This window comes from Anomaloglossus baeobatrachus, chromosome 4 (assembly GCF_048569485.1).
Source record: "Anomaloglossus baeobatrachus isolate aAnoBae1 chromosome 4, aAnoBae1.hap1, whole genome shotgun sequence".
NCBI classification, from domain to species: Eukaryota; Metazoa; Chordata; class Amphibia; order Anura; family Aromobatidae; genus Anomaloglossus; species Anomaloglossus baeobatrachus.
In genome coordinates this window covers 436,777,086-436,795,242 of record NC_134356.1, presented here as the reverse complement: position 1 = coordinate 436,795,242, position 18,157 = coordinate 436,777,086, and the positions used below count along the sequence as shown (strand labels likewise).

The 18,157-nt window shown below is 44.6% G+C and overlaps 1 protein-coding gene across 1 annotated transcript in view; it reads left to right on the top strand.

Annotated features, from left to right (window-relative positions):
- Positions 1–3,590: 3,590 nt before the first annotated feature.
- The window catches only part of SEC11A (SEC11 homolog A, signal peptidase complex subunit), a 44,569-nt gene continuing 30,002 nt past the window's right edge, over positions 3,591–18,157 (top strand). Inside the window, exons 1-2 of the mRNA XM_075345484.1 lie at positions 3,591–3,698; positions 13,577–13,686. Coding sequence (XP_075201599.1) covers positions 3,648–3,698; positions 13,577–13,686 — 161 coding nt within the window. The 5' untranslated portion in view covers positions 3,591–3,647. The remainder of the gene's footprint in view (positions 3,699–13,576; positions 13,687–18,157) is intronic.

Below are 18,157 nucleotides of genomic sequence, written 5' to 3'. Positions count from 1 at the left end.
AGGTAAATGCAGGCCTATGAACAATGACTAATTAGTGACACACTCCAACTTAACCATTGGAGGGAAAGTAATTAGTAAAGTATTGTGTTGAACCTGTTAACGCTATAACCGCATTCTTTTAACAGAAAAAAAAGGAAAATTGTGAAAAAATAACATAATCATAATGGAAACCATTATATTAACAAAATAAAATGTGAAAATGTCAGCTAAATCTAATGTATAATTCATTATTTTAGGAAATCTAGTAACTAATTCTAGAATCCAGTGTGTGAACACCAGACCAGGCCATAACAATTATAGCCCACCAACCAAGGAGCAATATGGCAATGCATATGGAAAAACATGAAGTGTCATAACAGGTATCATACGTAAACCAAGGAGGCTCCATAACAATTAGATAACACCACAGGCCACCATAAGGGGGATATTATTTTTATATAGGAGCATTTTACTATATGGTGGACTTTATTAATGTATGGGGGCACATTAACATTGCCCCAATTGTGGCCGCATACATCAACAATGCCAAGTTATTAACAATGCACCCATTGTAGCCACCACTTTAACCCAAATTGTGGCCCCCTATATTAACAATGTTCCAATTGTGTCCCCCCTACATGAAGAATACCCCATTTGTGGTCTCATACATTAACAATTCCCCTATTGTGACCCCCTCCATTAACAATGAACCCATTGTGGCCTCCCACATTAACAATTCCCCCACTGTGGCCCCCTACTTTAACAATGGCCAACTGTGGCCCCCTACATTATCAATTCCCCAACTGTGGCCCCCTACATTAGCAATTCCCCAACTGTGGCCTCCTACATTAGCAGTTCCCCAACTATTGCCCCCTACATTAGCAATTCCCCAACTATGGCCCCCATCATTATCAATTTCTCAACTATAGCCCCCTACATTAGCAATTCCACAACTATAGCCCCCTACATTAGCAAGTGTCCAACTCTGGCCCTCTACATTATCAATTCCCCAACTATGGCCCCCTACATTATCAATTTCTCAACTATAGCCCCCTACATTAGCAAGTGTCCAACTCTGGCCCCCTACATTATCAATCCCCAAATATGGACCCCTACGTTATCAATTCCCCAACTATGGCCCCCTACATTATCAATTCCCCAACTGTGACCCCCTACATTATCAATTCCCCAACTATGATCCCCCACATTAGCAATTCCCCAACTATGGCCCCCTACATTAGCAATTCCCACACTATGGACTCCTACATTAGCAATTCCCCAACTATGGCCCCCTACATTATCAATTCCCCAACTATGGCCCCCTACATTATCAATTTCTCAACTATAGCCCCCTACATTAGCAATTCTCTAACTGTGGCCCCCTACATTAGCAATTCCCCAACTATGGCCTCCTACATTAGCAATTCCCCAACTATGATCCCCTACATTAGCAATTCCCCAACTGTGGCCCCCTACATTATCAATTCCTCAATTGTGGCCTTATTGATTAACAGTGTGCTCATGGTTGCCTAATACATTAACAATGCCCCTATTGTGGCCCCCCAATATAACAATGCCACAATTATAGCACAATGTGCCCATTGTGGCCTCATTGTGGCCTAATACTTTGTATTTTACAGTAGACGCTCCACTCTAATGTGGATAATGTGTAACAAGTATATTTGCATGTAGTGGGGTCCCCATAAGTCAATTCTACTTGTGGACCCTAAGCCCCCCTGTCCGACACTGCATATTAAGTATGTACACACCTGTGATGACTGAAAAGTTTATTCAGCAGGTTTAGTGGGTGTAAACGTGAAGTATATACAAAAAACTAAACCAAAAATTGCTTTATTGTTTACTTGTGCAGCAAAAATATATAAATGTCGCAAAAAATTATATTTAGCTTAAAACAGAACAAAAAATACTAATATTTCTCCTGCACAAAACCAATCCTCACACAGCCACATCAGTGACAAGATGGCAATGTTATACCTGCTGAAAAGAGGCAGAAACGGCAAACAATATGTCACGCTCCCCGGGTCCTTGGCTTCCCTCCCCGGGTCCTCTGCTCCGCTCCCCGGGTCCTCAGCCCCGCTCCCCGGCTCACCTGCCACGCTCCCCGGGTCCTTGGCTCCGGTGCCCGTCCTTCCCAGGCCCCCTGGTCTCCGATCGCGGCGCCCGACGGCTTCCCAGGCCCTGGCCGGCTCCCCTGCGTCCTCTTCTCAGCCTCCTTCCCTGGCTTCTGGCACCCGGGCTGCGCGCATGCGCATTAGGGCGCGCGCGCGGTCACTGACCCTTTCTTAAAGGGCCAGCGTCCATTAACAGGAAATGAGGCTAAACAGGTACAGGGTATAAAGGGGTGTATTGTCCAAGAGGGCGGGGCCTGATCTTCGTGTTTTCCAAGCTAGGAGTCAGGTCTCCTTGTGTCGTCTTGCCATACTCACGTATCTCTCTTCTAGAGCTGATCCTGCCTCGCCAGCCGGTCCTGCTGAATCCCGAACCCCGCACGCTGTCCGTCTGCCATCTGACAGTCCGTACCATCTTGGATCCCTGCTGTGACCCGTCATCTCGCTCCAAAAGGTTCCGGACCCCGCCTGACATCATCTCGGCTTCCGAACCTGAGCTACGTCACCCGGACTACCATCCGTGACTCCGTGGTCCCAGGGACTTCTTCGGTACCTTCACTTGCACGGACTGTTCTACTGCCCATACTGCTGCAGCTACCGGACTCCTTACCACCATCTTAGAGTTCGGCCCAGTGGATCCACCTCCTGGGTCTGCCCGACCGCCTGGCCCTGACACAATAGAATGGGCCGCTCACTAAGAGCCTTCATGGCTGAAGGGACGACACCGCGCTGCAAATAGTGGGAAAAATACACAAAAGCAAAATGGCTATTTTCCAGATTTCCACATTAAAGAAAAAAATAGGGAACAACAAACGACTTTCCCGATCTGAACCCCAATTTACTGCTGACACCCCAAACAACAGGGATTACAGAAAAAGTACACAAAGCACAAAGGCCCTGGGAAAAGCCGCACCAAAGGAGGAATGAATATGTTTCTTTGGGGAACGTACTAAAACATGAAAAACTATCACATTTTTGTATTGGTCTATAACCATATCAGCCATGGAATATATATATATATATATATATATATATATATATATATATATATATATATATAATGTAGATGGGACATATCATAGCTGCATTAGTGTGCATGTGTGTGTATATATATACATGTATATATATATATATATATATATATATATATATATATATATATATATATATATTGCATTAGCGTGCATGTGAGATATATATTTCTATATATGCATTAGTGTGTGTATATATATATGTATATATATGTATATGTATATATATATGTATACATATATATATATATATATATATATATATAGATATATATATATATATATATATGTATATATATATAATCTCAAACACACACACACACACACACACAGGCTGCCTTCCTATACCGCCTATCGTTCTGTGCCAGTCTTTGTGTTGCCCTCACAAAAGATGGCTGTCGAGCTTCTTCCGGTTTGATAGCGGAAGTGCTTTCTTCTCACATAGCCCGAGGTAACTTCCGGTGTTTCTGTTTCTCCGGTCGATGCCGGTTAAACCAGAGAGTGGACGATGCTGTCTATGGACTTTCTGGATGATGTGCGGCGGATGAACAAGAGACAGGTGAGGAGCGCTGACAAGATGGCGGCTGACACCTCACAGCAACGTGGAGACTTGGGCTGAGCTCGCGGCTCCTGAGCGTGGAGCAGTGAGGAGCGACCGCTGCAGTGTGAGGGCTCCCCCGCCATTGCTGGCTGCCCTGCAGTGTGAGGGCTCCCCCGCCATTGCTGGCTGCCCTGCAGTGTGAGGGCTCCCCCGCCATTGCTGGCTGCCCTGCCTGCAGTGTGAGGGCTCCCCCGCCATTGCTGGCTGCCCTGCCTGCAGTGTGAGGGCTCCCCCGCCATTGCTGGCTGCCCTGCCTGCAGTGTGAGGGCTCCCCCGCCATTGCTGGCTGCCCTGCCTGCAGTGTGAGGGCTCCCCCGCCATTGCTGGCTGCCCTGCCTGCAGTGTGAGGGCTCCCCCGCCATTGCTGGCTGCCCTGCCTGCAGTGTGAGGGCTCCCCCGCCATTGCTGGCTGCCCTGCCTGCAGTGTGAGGGCTCCCCCGCCATTGCTGGCTGCCCTGCCTGCAGTGTGAGGGCTCCCCCGCCATTGCTGGCTGCCCTGCCTGCAGTGTGAGGGCTCCCCCGCCATTGCTGGCTGCCCTGCCTGCAGTGTGAGGGCTCCCCCGCCATTGCTGGCTGCCCTGCCTGCAGTGTGAGGGCTCCCCCGCCATTGCTGGCTGCCCTGCCTGCAGTGTGAGGGCTCCCCCGCCATTGCTGGCTGCCCTGCAGTGTGAGGGCTCCCCCGCCATTGCTGGCTGCTCTGCAGTATGTAGTATATAGTATGGAGGCTGCTCTCCCCCAGGACCCTGCCCCTTTAGAAACCTCTTCCTACCTTTCTGGACCCCACAGGAGTCAGTGGGCTCCTTTTAGGCGCCAGCTGTTTGTGGTATCACAGGTCTGGCATTGCGAAGCAGAGGTGACCGGGCTCATAAGATTATATAATGCATAAACCTGTTCAGCCATATAATATTCACTTATATAGCACCAATAATTCAACAACGCTTTATATACATTGGCAATACTGTCCCCATTGGGGCTCACAATCTAAGGTCCCTATCTGTATGTCATTAGAGTGTGGGAGGAAACCCACGCAAACACGGTGAGAACATACAGACTCCTTGCAGGTGTAGTCTTTGGTGGGATTTGAACCCAGGACCCCAGTACTGCACAGCAACAGTGCTAACCACTGAGCCACCATGACTCCCTTGACATATGTAGTTGCATATCTATAGTTGGCCATAGACTACAGTGGGCAAGGAGCGGTCAGACTATGAAATATCAGGGTTACGTCATTTCTGTATTTAGAATGTGCAGTGAAGCAGTTGATGACCACAAAGCGTATAACACCACATCTTTCTTTAGTCCATTATTCTCAGCTGTTGACAGTGACGTATATAGGTCCACTAGGATTATTTCATGTTTAGAATTGTAACAAGATCAGTGGGAGTTCTGTGCCCTAAGACCCCCACTTCACTCACTCTGTCCTCGAGGTGATCAGCAGACGGGAATCCATGGAAGGCATTGGTTATGAAGCACGCACTTATTAGGCTAAGTTCACACTTCCGTTTTGCATCAGTCACAATTAGTCGTGAGACTGATGCATCGGATGCGTTGCAGATAGTGGCACAACTGATGTGACTGATGCTGTAAAAAACGATCCGTTGTGGTTTTTTTATATACTGTTTTGCCGGCTATTGTGAACGATCAGCTGATCGTTCACAAAAGCCGGCCGATCAGCTGATCGTTCACAGTAGCCGGCCGATCAGCTGATCGGTCACAGTAGCCGGCCGATCAGCTGATCGCTCACAGTAGCCGGCCGATCAGCTGATCGCTCACAGTAGCCGGCCGATCAGCTGATCGCTCACAGTAGCCGGCCGATCAGCTGATCGCTCACAGTAGCCGGCCGATCAGCTGATCGCTCACAGTAGCCGGCCGATCAGCTGATCGCTCACAGTAGCCGGCCGATCAGCTGATCGCTCACAGTAGCCGGCCGATCAGCTGATCGCTCACAGTAGCCGGCCGATCAGCTGATCGCTCACAGTAGCCGGCCGATCAGCTGATCGCTCACAGTAGCCGGCCGATCACCTTAAACTGCCTGTGCCGCCTCCTATCAGTGGGGACACTTCCAAATTTGTTTAACTGCTTTTTATGAAGGGAATCGGTCAGCAGGTTTTTGATATTTAGGATGGAGTCATATTAGCGAATGGCATCCGATGACCCTCTGCTCCCGCTCTGCTGCCATCGGATCACACCTGCGGAGGAGAGGGAGACACTGATCTCCCCATCTCCTCCATTGTCAGCCTGTGCGTATATTTCGTGCAGTCTGATGTTTCACTCACACCGATAGACTTGTACGGAAGCAAGTGATTTGAGATTTGCAGACAATCGCAGGATGCTGCGATTTTGTTTTGTTTTTTTCCTTTTTCTTTCCCCAGTCCGATGAGGGCTGAGGAAAAATTTTCAGATGTGAGCTTCACCTATGTCTTAAATGGAGCCGAGTACAATGTGAGATTTTCTCTCATTGCACTCGTGTGAGTCATTTGCCAATGTGACTCTGCCCTTAATATGAGAATAGCATAATAGGGGCAGAAAGTGAAATAGATGTGTCACTTGGAAGGCTGTTAGGCTAGGTTCACACACTGCGTTTTTTTGACTCTGCGTTTTTGTGCGTTTTTTGCGGCAAAAACCGCACAAAAACGCACCCACGTAAAAAAAACGCGGCCAAAAACGCACGCGTTTTTGCAGCGATTTGGTGCGGTTTTTGCTGCGTTTTTGCTCACTGCGTCGTTATGCGTCTTTATGCATTTTTTTATCAGTGAACAAAAAAAAAAGGTCTGATGTCATTTCCTTCTTCAATATGTTCTTCATTCTCCACTAGTGTATGCAGGAGAGCAGACAGCTGCAGAACTACAAGGTTCAGCATCCTCCATCCAATAGTGTATGCAGGAGAGCAGACAGCAGCTGTCGAACTACAAGGCTCAGCATCCTTCCAGGACTGTATGCAGGATTTCTTTGCCCCCCCCCAAACAAAAAAAATGACGTGGGCTTCGCCATATTTTTGTATGCTAGCCGGGTACAGCAGGCAGGTACGGGCTGCCCCCAACCCCCAGCTGCCTATTTGTACCCGGCTGGGAACCAAAAATATAGAGAAGCACTTTTTTTTTTTAATTATTTCATGAAATAATTAGAAAAAAAAAATGACGTGAGCTTCGCCTAATTTTTGTGTCCAGCCAGGTACAACTAGGCAGCTGGGGATTGGAATCCACAGTGCAGGGTGCCCATGCTTTCTGGGCACCCCCGCTGCGAATTGCAGTCCGCAGCCACCACAGAAAATGGCGCTTTCATATAAGCGCCATCTTCTGGCGCTGTATCCAACTCTTCCAGCTGCCATGATGCCGGGTGGCTCACTGGGTAATAATGGGGTTAGGGCTAACTGTATATTATCAGCTGGCCCGAAGCCCGAAATTCATAGTGTCACGCCAATATTAGACATGGCCACCATGAATTTCTAGTAAAGATAAAAAAACCACAACACACAGAAAAATATTTTTATTAGAAATAAAACACAACACAATTAGTGACTCCATCTTTATTGAAATAAAGAACCCCCCTCCGCAGTAATCCTGGGTCAAGGGTCCCGCGCCGTCCAATCCGGATCCAATATCATCTGATCGGTTTGCTGGAAGGCAAAGCGATCAGATGATGTCAGGTTCAAGGGCCTGAATCACATCACACATCAGCTGATTGTATTCAAGCCGTTTATACGATCAGATGATGCATCGGTGTAAAAAAAAAAAAAACTCGTCCTGATTACCGGCAGCTCCTAGAGCGAGTCTGATCCTGTCCGATCGCTGCAGCAGCTGCCGGTAATCAGGGATGAAGTCTCCTGACGCATCCGCTGATAAGTTAAGCCGGCCGGCCGCTGGCGTCACCCCGAGACTTACGATCAGCTGATGCGTCAGGTGACTGCATCAGGTGATCCATCGCCAGGTCCTGCATCCTGCACCCGGGGAGCGGCGTATCCGGGGAGACTGCACACACCCGGAGCGGCGGTACCGGGAGGAGGATCTGGGAGCGGGAATGGCACCGGGAGTCTGCAGACAGGTGAGTATGACTTTTTTTTTTTTTTCTTCTACTGTTCACTTTTGTTTTCGCAGCTGCTTCCACCTCCTGCCCGTACATGGCGCCGCACGGGAGCATACATGCACAGGACGGGAGGTGGAACCGGCGGTGACGGTACCGGGAGGATTCACGCTTCTGTGTTTACTGACAGAAGGAATCCTCTTCCTGTACATGTCACTTTACTACCCACCTCCTGCGTTTATAGCTGCGTTTTTGGTCTTAGAAACGCACCAAAACGCACCTATTTGCGTTTCTCATTGCGTCTTTCAACATCCCATTGCACTCAATGGATGAAAAGCGCAGTGAAAAACGCGGGAATAATTGACATGCTGCGTTTTTGTGGCACCACAAATACGCAGCTGAAAAAAAACGTTGTGTGCAGACAGCAAAAATGAAAACTCATAGACTTTGCTGGGGAAGCAAAGTCATGCAGTTTTCTGAGCAAAAACGCACCCGAAAACTGCGCAAAAACGCCGCGAAAAACGCACTGTGTGAACTTACCCTAATAGTTTCAGTACAATCAGTATTTTATCAGCAGGAGATTATCACTAAAGGGCTAGGTCTCGTGCAGGCCAATCTGTGGCAGCATTCTGACAATCAGAGGTGGGGCTGGGATACAATCATGGATGTGGATTGGGTTTATACAGCTCAGCATGATGACTACTGCTACATGTACAACAGCGAAAACAATGATTCTATTCAAACTACTCCAAGCAGTCCAGCGACACATGCTAGAATCTGGCTCTTTCCCTACATCATGCTCGTCTCAGATTCCATAGAAAAACATGCTGACAGATTCCCAATAAGCCCGGGTGCCTAAATACATCATTTGTATTAGGCCTGAACCCGACACAACTGATGTCAAATTCTCCTCCAGCATTTCTACACAATGTGGCAAAACACCTCCTTATAAATGCAAACAAGACCTGAGAGGTTGCACTCAATCCATCATAATGATGCCGCACACAACACATTGGGCTTTTCTCACTGCATAATATGCAGGATTATACCACGTTTTGACTGTTAAAAATTCATACCAGTATTTGGCCCCAAAGAAGGTGCAGATAGTAAGACATTTGAGACCCATATTGTGAGTTTTACACACGCCTCTTTGCATCCCTTTTTTTTTTCCTAATTGCCATACATGTCAGTTACACACTGAAGTCACACTTGTGATCCTCACGAGAGTCACATTCATCACCTGGACTCTGCTCTCCTTGACAGAGCGCGTCAGCTTCATATATTTCTATGCAGCTGTACGCTCCTGTCAGGAGAGAGTGCGGTGCGATCACCGCCCGAATCACACGCAAGTGTGACTCCAGCCTAAATATAAGGCTACACTCACATCTGTGTAAGATGTCACCGTGCTGTCTGTTAACATGGACACATAGAGTCATTCAGCCATACACACATCCGTTTTGCCGATCAGACTTGTTTAATAACATTTATGGGATTTTATGAAAAACGGAAGACATGCTTTGTATTCAAGTATTGCATCCTAGTTTTATCCATTTTTAATTGCATCTGTCACCAAGTTTTCCCTTTATAAAGTATGTCTACCACCTTTTAAGGGCTCTTTTACAGTATTCTAGTAAGCTGTATGTCAGTTTCCAATCCCCTCTATATATAGCACAAAAAGTACTTATTATACCCCCATACAGTGTGGTCTGGTCCAATGAGCGTCACTTCCATGCCTTCTCTCTGGTCACAATCACTGTCCCCTGCCCAATGTGGACGACATATCCTACCTCATCCACATAGTGCCCCCACAATCGCGCTCCTGCGCACGCTTGCTGCAATCTTCCCTGCTAAGTTCAGAGCATAGTACTGTAATGTGCATGCAACAGAAAAGGATAGAGCGCAAATGACCGCCAGTACATTCGCATTACAGTGCTTTGCTCTGATCTCAGAAGGCGAAGCGAAGTATACCTGCGCATGAGCATGATTGGGGGACACTATGTGGAATGATGTAGGATACATCATCCACATGAAGCAGAGCAGGAGGAGGCCCTAAAGCAACACCAGTGATGGCTGTCGGACAGCACCGTATGGGGTGTCATAAAAGGTTTTTTTGGCTTTTTTTCCAGCACCCATGACGGCACCCTTACATCGTGGTGCCATCATGGGTTCAGAAAAAACACATTACCGGTAAGTAATTACGTATTTTTCCAGCACCTATGACGGCACCACGATGTAAGGGTGCCGTCATGGGTTCAGAAAAAACACATTACCGGTAAGTAATTACGTATTTTTGTACTACGCAGAGGGGATTGTGGACTTGTATACAGCTATCTAGAATACTGTAAGAGAGGCCTTAAAGGTGGGGGCCATACTTTATATTGGGAAAATCTGTTGACGGGTTCCCTTTAACAGATACATTACTTAGTCGGTGGATAAGAAAAAGTTCCAACGATTTACATCTCTTTAAAAATGAAAGAGAAAAAAGTGGATGTCAAAGGGATGACACTGGTTTACAGTTTTCCCTTTATGACTGAATGACAGGAAGAGATGGCTGTCAGTCACTGAGCAGGACTGCCCACTGCACTTGTGTAGATATACAAACAGCAGGGATTTCAATGAATAATTTACAAGTTGATACAAATTTTTCCCCAGAAACCTTTATATCATTCTGCTCAGCTTCTTTCTCGACACCATACTGTCAACAGATTGGGCTGCATGTATGACATGACAGGTGCCCTTTAAATTACATAAAATAATATAGCTTTTTGGAAAAGCACATCATTCTACGATTTACTGAAAACAGAATGAGGCGTACAAAAAAAAGAACACAGTACCTACAGTCACATATGGTGGATGTTGAAAGATGTATTGGAGTTTTGAGTGCCGTGACTGTTCAAGCAATCATGAAATCTGAAGATTAGCTAAGGATTTTGGGTAGCAATGTAGTGCCCAGTGTCAGAAAGCTGGGTTTGCGTCCTAGGCCACGTCTTCCAGCAGAACAATGACCCTAAACATACTTTAAGGCTATGTGCGCACGTGTGTGTATTGCATGCAGTTACGCTGCGTTCTGCACCGCAGTGTAACTGCATGCGTCCTGCGTCCCCTGCACAGTCTATGGAGATTGTGCAGGAGCCGTGCGCACATGGCATATTAGAACGCAGCGATTCGGCTGCTGCCCGAATCGCTGCGTTCTAAAAAGTGACATGTCACTTCTTTCGTGCGGTTTGCATGCTGTCTATAGGGAGAGGCAGCATGCAGAGCGCACGTTCTCTGCCGGCACCATGCGCTTCAGAACGCAGCTGTTCAGCTGCGCTCTGAAGCGCACCTTTTCCGTGCGGTGCAGAGCGCACACGTGCGCACATAGCCTAAGAAGCACCCACAAATGGATGGAAACCAAGCACTGGAGAGTTTCTGAAGTGGCCAGCAATGATTCCAGCTCGAATTCTCATTGAAGACCAGTGGAGAGATCTTAAAATTGCTGTTGGGAGATGGCGCCCTTCAAATATGAGATATACAGCTCAGACAGTGGTGGACACCGCTCTGCATATTGCAGCTCCTAATCAAGCAATCCTTAATCTCCAGCACGTGAATTGAAGGTCAATAAATGCTGAAACGTCTTCACAACTGGATTGAATATATAAAATATCTGATTTTTTTTTTTTTTTTTTCTTTTCTTTTCTTCAATTGAAGTGCCTGGTTTTATGGATTATTATAAGGACTTCAAATATGAGAGACCTGGAGCAGTTTGGTCTAAAATTCCAGTTGAGGAATGTAACAAGTTTATTGATGTTTGTAAGATGCAACTGCAGTTATTTATTCTAAAGGGTGTGCAACCAAATATTAAAGGGAACCTGTCGCCTACTTACCTGCGAGGCGGACTGGTCTCTGGTTTTGACCCCCACATAGACTCCTATATACATTGAGCCCCCACATAGTCTCATATATACAGTATGAAGCCTTCCTATATACATGCAAACATCCCATACAAATGAAAAACAAAAAAGCACCACACACCTGCCTCTCTCCCATTCCCCTAGCTCTCTGCTCCGGCCTCTGGTGAACTGACGCTCTGCACCGCACACGCATTGATATTGCTTCATAGCATCTGCTGTGCCTTACAATGAGTGGAGGAAGACCGAACCAGCAGCATCGCCCGCCACCAAAATGTCTTCACTGCTGTCTGCATCCTGAGGATGCAAATAGTAGCGACATAGGGTGGAGGGCATAGTGCCGCCTGCATTCCACTGTTTTTAGCCTGGCTGTCTCGGTCTTCAGGCCGGTATGGAACCTAATAGGCTGCGGGCTTGTGACTGTGCATCCGCGTGTGTGAACAGTGCTCTATGCAAGCCATTAGTGTGCAGTTTTATCATCCAGTAATCACCTCCTCCATTCTTTGGAAGTGTGTGTGATTTGCTCCTCCTGCACCTGTGATGCCTCCACTTATTGGGGGTTTAGCTGTATCCTGGTAGAGTACTAGATTTTGGCCTGGGTGATGTACACACTGCAGCCCTTCTTTGTTGTTAGTAATCCTTAATTTCTATCAATAGATTTGACTTAAAAAAAAAACACATTGGGCTAAAAATGCGCAAAACGCATTTGGTTTTTGGATGCGGATTTGCTGGTGGGGCGTTTTTTTTGGTGGGGGGCCAAAAACATGCATCTTCGTGATCACCAGAAAGTTGCGGAGTGCGCACATAGCCTGATTACTTCCACAAATGGACTAATTAAAGTGAATAGCTGGGATGTGACAACCCCTTTAAGGCTAGGACCCCACTTTGCGTTTCCACCTGTGTTTTTGGTGCTTTTGTGGTCTGTTTTGAGAAGCACCTTTTTCATGTCAAAAGGCATGCGTTTTGATCTCCCAGCAAAGTCTATGGAAAATGTGGATTTCTAGACCCCACTTTGCGTTTTAAAACGCTGCGTTTAATTTGGATATTTTGTGGCTAAAACCATGTGTTCAAAGAAGCAGCATGTCAATTGTATTTGCCATTTTGGGTGCGTTTTGCTAACATTGAAGTCTATGAGAAATGGCAAAAACTAAGATTCCAGCAAATTCCTGCGTACCTGCTTTTCCAGTGCAGAAAACATGCGTTTTGGACTTCAAAATAATGATTTCATATGTCCCTTTATAGTCCGACAATTAAAAATAAGAATTTTAATAAATTATTGAAATTTTTCCATTAAATATCATATTACCGCTATAATTTCATTAAATTAATCTATTTTCGATATTTTTCACAAAAATATGATTTGTTTCTTTTCCAATTTTTTTTCATTGAGTTTGACTATTTAAACTTTATTTAGCAGTGTCCATGATGTTCAAAACGCATCTATCAAAATGCAGGTGGAAAAGCAGGTAAAAAGAGCTAAAAACGCATCTAAAACGCGGTAAATACGCATGCGTTTTCAGCGCTAAATTTCTGAAAAAGACAACTTTGGTCAAATCAATTAAGCCCAAAACATGCGTTTAGAACTGCAAGTACGAGACCGCAAAGTGGGGCCCTAACCTAATAGTTAGACATAAACAATTCGGAAATAGACAGGAGCAGAAAAGAAAAAAAAAGCTAATGGTATAATTTGAATGCTCAAAAATATCAATTAACCGTAAATGGTTTGGGGTCACACTGCAAAGAATGCCGCCTGTAGGCTCCCATTGTTTAAACAATAGGGAACCGGCATGGTATTGATTTTAATTTTTTTTTTTTTTTCCACTAGTGATCACGAATATGAAGTAGTATAAAACGATTTGTATTAATGTAAATACTGTATTGTTACTCAGGTGATCAGAAATGAATGGTTTGTTTTGTCTTTTTTAGCTATATTACCAGGTTTTAAACTTTGGTATGATCGTGTCCTCTGCACTGATGATATGGAAAGGCCTGATGGTGATCACTGGCAGCGAGAGCCCTATAGTTGTTGTCCTGAGGTAAGCAAGTGTCATCCCATCCACACATTGCCATACCTGTCTGTCAGCATCACTCCAGCTACAGCTTTCAATAGCTTTTTATTTATTTTTTTTGCTAATGGCTACAACGCTGATCTTCTTCTGCTTCTAGGCTTTATATAGAAATCCCACAGGTCAGCGTATACCATGTATAAGACATCAATTTGTTCTTTGTTTGGCGCTGCAAACACAAATACTTTAGAAATGTTATCCCTTACACAGTGAAGGACATGCGTAATCCGTCATGACTTTACGCTTGTTGCTGCAACTGGAATATAAGCGATAGAGCTGATCTCAGGGTGTCATGTTACAGCTTCCGAATAATACCAGGATCAAACCTTTATTCGGCTTGTTGCACTCATTTGAAGTTTGGAAGCAGCATGAAAAGTTTTCCATCCTGGATCTGTTACTATTAGAGGGGGAAAGTTGCAAACTGACAGGATCGCAGCCGTTTATTATAGCAAAATTTATTATATCGTCATTCTTTTTTTTTTTTTCTTTTTTTTTTACAGCGCCATTTATTTGCACTTTACATGTGAAAAGGGGTATACATAATAAGTACAATCATCATGGATAATACAAGGCACAGACTGGTATAGGAGTAGAGCGGTCCCTGTCATGGAGGGTTATTGTCATTTCTCCCCCTGTAAAGCCATCAGTGACTCCAGGAGAGATGTGTATATATAATATTTTTTTTTCTAAAGTGAGAGGGTGAGCTGTTGCTTATGTTACTATCCCCTGTATCTAATCCTGACATTTGTCAACTCAGAATCTCTGTAAAACTCAGTCTGTTTTATTTTTTTTGTCCACAGATTTATGGAAGTGAAGTTATGTACATGTAGACCTTTGTATGTGGCATGTATTATGTGAATCAGCGCTCACTTATTACCATCGTTCAGTCCCCATACGGCATGAATGATGTCTAGTGTATCATTTGTGTACATTGGGCAATGTGCTGTTGATTTTTGTGCCAGTGTAAACGATCCAAACATCCCGTGAACAAGCAGTATCCTTACTCAACAGCACCATGTTTAAGGGGGTTATATGGGACTATTTTATTTTTTAGCCATTGGCCTAAGAACTAACAGGAAGGTAGTTGCTAACTACCTGTCTTTTCCACCCAGTCCCAGTAACAACATCGACAACGTGTCATCAGTGAAAGCTGCTGACTCGCCGGCAGAAGCAGTCTGAGACAGCTATGTCCCAGCAGAGATCTCTGCCAGGCTAGATCTAATTCTTATCCTTGGTAAAAAAAAAAAAAAAAAACTATCCTGGACAACTCCAGTGAAGTCAGTGCTGATAGGCCGCAGCAACCGTGTGATGTATCGGTGTCACACAATCCCTAGGAGAGCCAATGCTGACACACCACTGGAACGGTGCTGACACTGGGGGGAGTATAGGTGTTATTTACTGGTAGAATGATAGGTATTGAGAAGACATTATCCAAGTAGTGGACAACCCCTCTAAAATCCATATTTAACCCATTTCTGTTATATAAGACATAAATGTATGCCACAGGCAGGAATTCCTTCCCAATACCTGATGAAAGTGTGTGCAACCAAGTATCAGTGCAGCTGTTAGACCTAGGCAAGTAAAGCTTTGAATGTAGCAATGAAAGGGTTGTCTAATCTATCTTCAGAAGAACACCACGCTCCTGCCTCCTGACTTTCTGCTTAGCTGGGAGGGAGGGTGTGGGCTCTTGAAGATTGACATTTGGGACCAGTGACATGCATGCGCCATTGGTCCAAGGTGTACAATGTCTCTTGCAGTTAGTAGAGGCATCTTAAGCATTGGAAGAGCGCAGGAGCCCTGAAGCAGGCTGTAACAGGCACACACTCACTGTTTAGGAAACAACTGCAGTCATATCAGGGGTGGCCAAGGTATAAGATGAATAAATTCCTGGATTTTTGAAAATGGACAAGATTTTTAATGAGTAAATAGAAAAGTTGCTTGTTTTTACAGGAACTTTGAAATTTTACCCATTTCAGAAGTTGAGACAAACCCCCACCTTGTCTACAAAGGATGGAGACACTAATGCGCTGTCATAAATATTGGAATATTCATGTAGGTTTTTTTCTTACACTGGTAAGGCCCTGCTTAGCTGCCAAAAACCCTCCAAACATGCAATTGTCTTGCAAATTGGAGCTACTTTCAAATGTGATATTAAATTACCTCCCAATTTTACAGGTATATGTCAATAAACTAAGTATATATACTAAAAAACTGTTTAGGGCCAAATTTTGTCACCATTCATTTGAAAGCCCCTCCAAATTCTGGTAAGGCTGCATTTTTGTGGTCCTCTCCTGATATACATATGTCCTTTTGCAGTAAGGGGTTAATGGTCCTGCGGCTGCAGGCAGTAATCAGTGGCTAGTGTCCAGAGTACATATTCCGAGTATGAGTGCTCAGGAATTATCGCTCTACCTCTCGAGTTAATAACCCTAATTTTTATTAATATAGGAATTTTTGCCTCATCAACTGTCAGCTAATCAGAATTATGTAAATTTTCCAGATAACCGTATTTTTTCCTGCTGTAAGATCAGCCAGTCCTGTCGGCAGGTTTCACTGATAATCACCTTACCCTTTTCCTTATCACTATTGCCCATTTAGTTATTTCTCTTTCCACTGTCGGCCGCTTAGACATATTTATTTTGATTGATAGCTTAATAAAGCAAATACTTGGTGAACCTGACATCTCCTCTAAATTAGTGGAGATTACCTTTAAAGGTCACTCAGATGCGATGTACTGGTCGTCTTGCGATGTTTGTGTAAATATCAAGAAGTGTGTATGTGAGGTGGCGGTGTGTTCTGTCTTAAAGAGCAATCGGGAGAGGTGCTTGTAAAAGGCTAACCAAAGGTTTTATGTATTTTTCCTTAAGCATGGATAGGAAAAGTAAATAGACTTGACTTGTGCCTTAGGAAAAGGACCGGTGTAATATTCTAAACGAAGTGCCACCAAGTAGATTTTACCCTCAAATCTATTGATGATTTATTACTTTTTAATGAACATTATGTACAGGAAGTGCTGTCTCTTTGACCTTGTATTGGGGCTGCTCCCTGTCTGATTACTCAGTGGCAAATTATCATTGAACTTTGTCTTTTGAATTGAAATGAGGTTCATTCATGAAGGAAAATGCTAAAGAGGTGATGTACATTATATTGATCTGTATGTAAATTGTCCATAACCCACAGTCTGACAGTTTTAACCCCTTCACGACCCATGACGGATATATCCGTCATGGATCGTGTGAGGTTAATCCCCGCCCCCTGACGTGGGCAGGCCGCGGCGATCCACACACATCAGCTGACATGTTTGCCTGCAAGTTACGAGTAGAATCGCTGTCCACCCGCAACTTTTAACCCCTTACATCTCGCTGCCAAAATCTGGCAGCAAGATGTATATGCGCGTGGCCATTACTTTTACTTACCACCGCCCCACGTGACTTCCGGTGGTTGCCATGGTAGCACAGGGTCATGTGATGACGTCTGTAACTATCACGGGTCACTTTCTCCCAGTGTTGGCATAGTTCCGGCATTGAGAGTAAAGCAGCATATCTGTAGTTCTCAGCTCTGTAACTGAGATCTACAGATATGGATGAGCGATCAGATTGCTGATCCATATACTCCCCTTGGGGGACTAGTAAAATAAAAAAAAAAAGTTTAAAAAACCCCAAAACCTAAAAGTTCAAATCACCCCCCCTTTTGCCCCATTGAAAAATAAAGGGTTAAAAAAATATATACACATTTGATATCGCCACGTTCAGAAATGCCAGATCTATCAAAATGTAAAATTAATTAATTTGATCGGTAAACTGTGTAGCGGCAAAAAAATTCCAAACTCCAAAATTAAGTTTTTTGGTCACTGCAAGTTTTGCACAAAATGCAGTAACAGGCGATCAAAACGTAGCATCTGTGCAAAAATGGTACCATTCGAAACGTCAGCTCGAGACGAAAAAAATAAGCAGTCACTGAGCCATAGATCCAGAAAAATGAGAACGCTACGGGTTTCGGAACATGGCGCGAAAAAAAGTGCGCCACTTTTATTGGACAAATTGTGAATTTTTTTTAACCCCTTAGATAAAAGTAAACCTATTCATGTTTGATGTCTACAAACTCGCACCGACCTCAGGCATCATACCCATACATCAGTTTTACCATATAGTGAACACCGTGAATAAAATATCCCAAAAACTATTGTGCGATCACACTTTTTTTTTGCAGTTTTTCCACACTTGGAATTTTTTTGCTGTTTTCCTGTACACTATATGGTAAAACTTATGTTTCATTTAAAAGTACAACTCGTCCCGCAAAAAACAAGCCCTCATATGGCAAGATTGACGGAAAAATAAAAAGATACGGCTCTCTGAAGAAGGGGAGCAAAAAAAAAAAAGGAAATGCCCTGGGGCTGAAGGGGTTAAGGTCTTTCACTATGAAGGCAGGTTCAAACATTGTA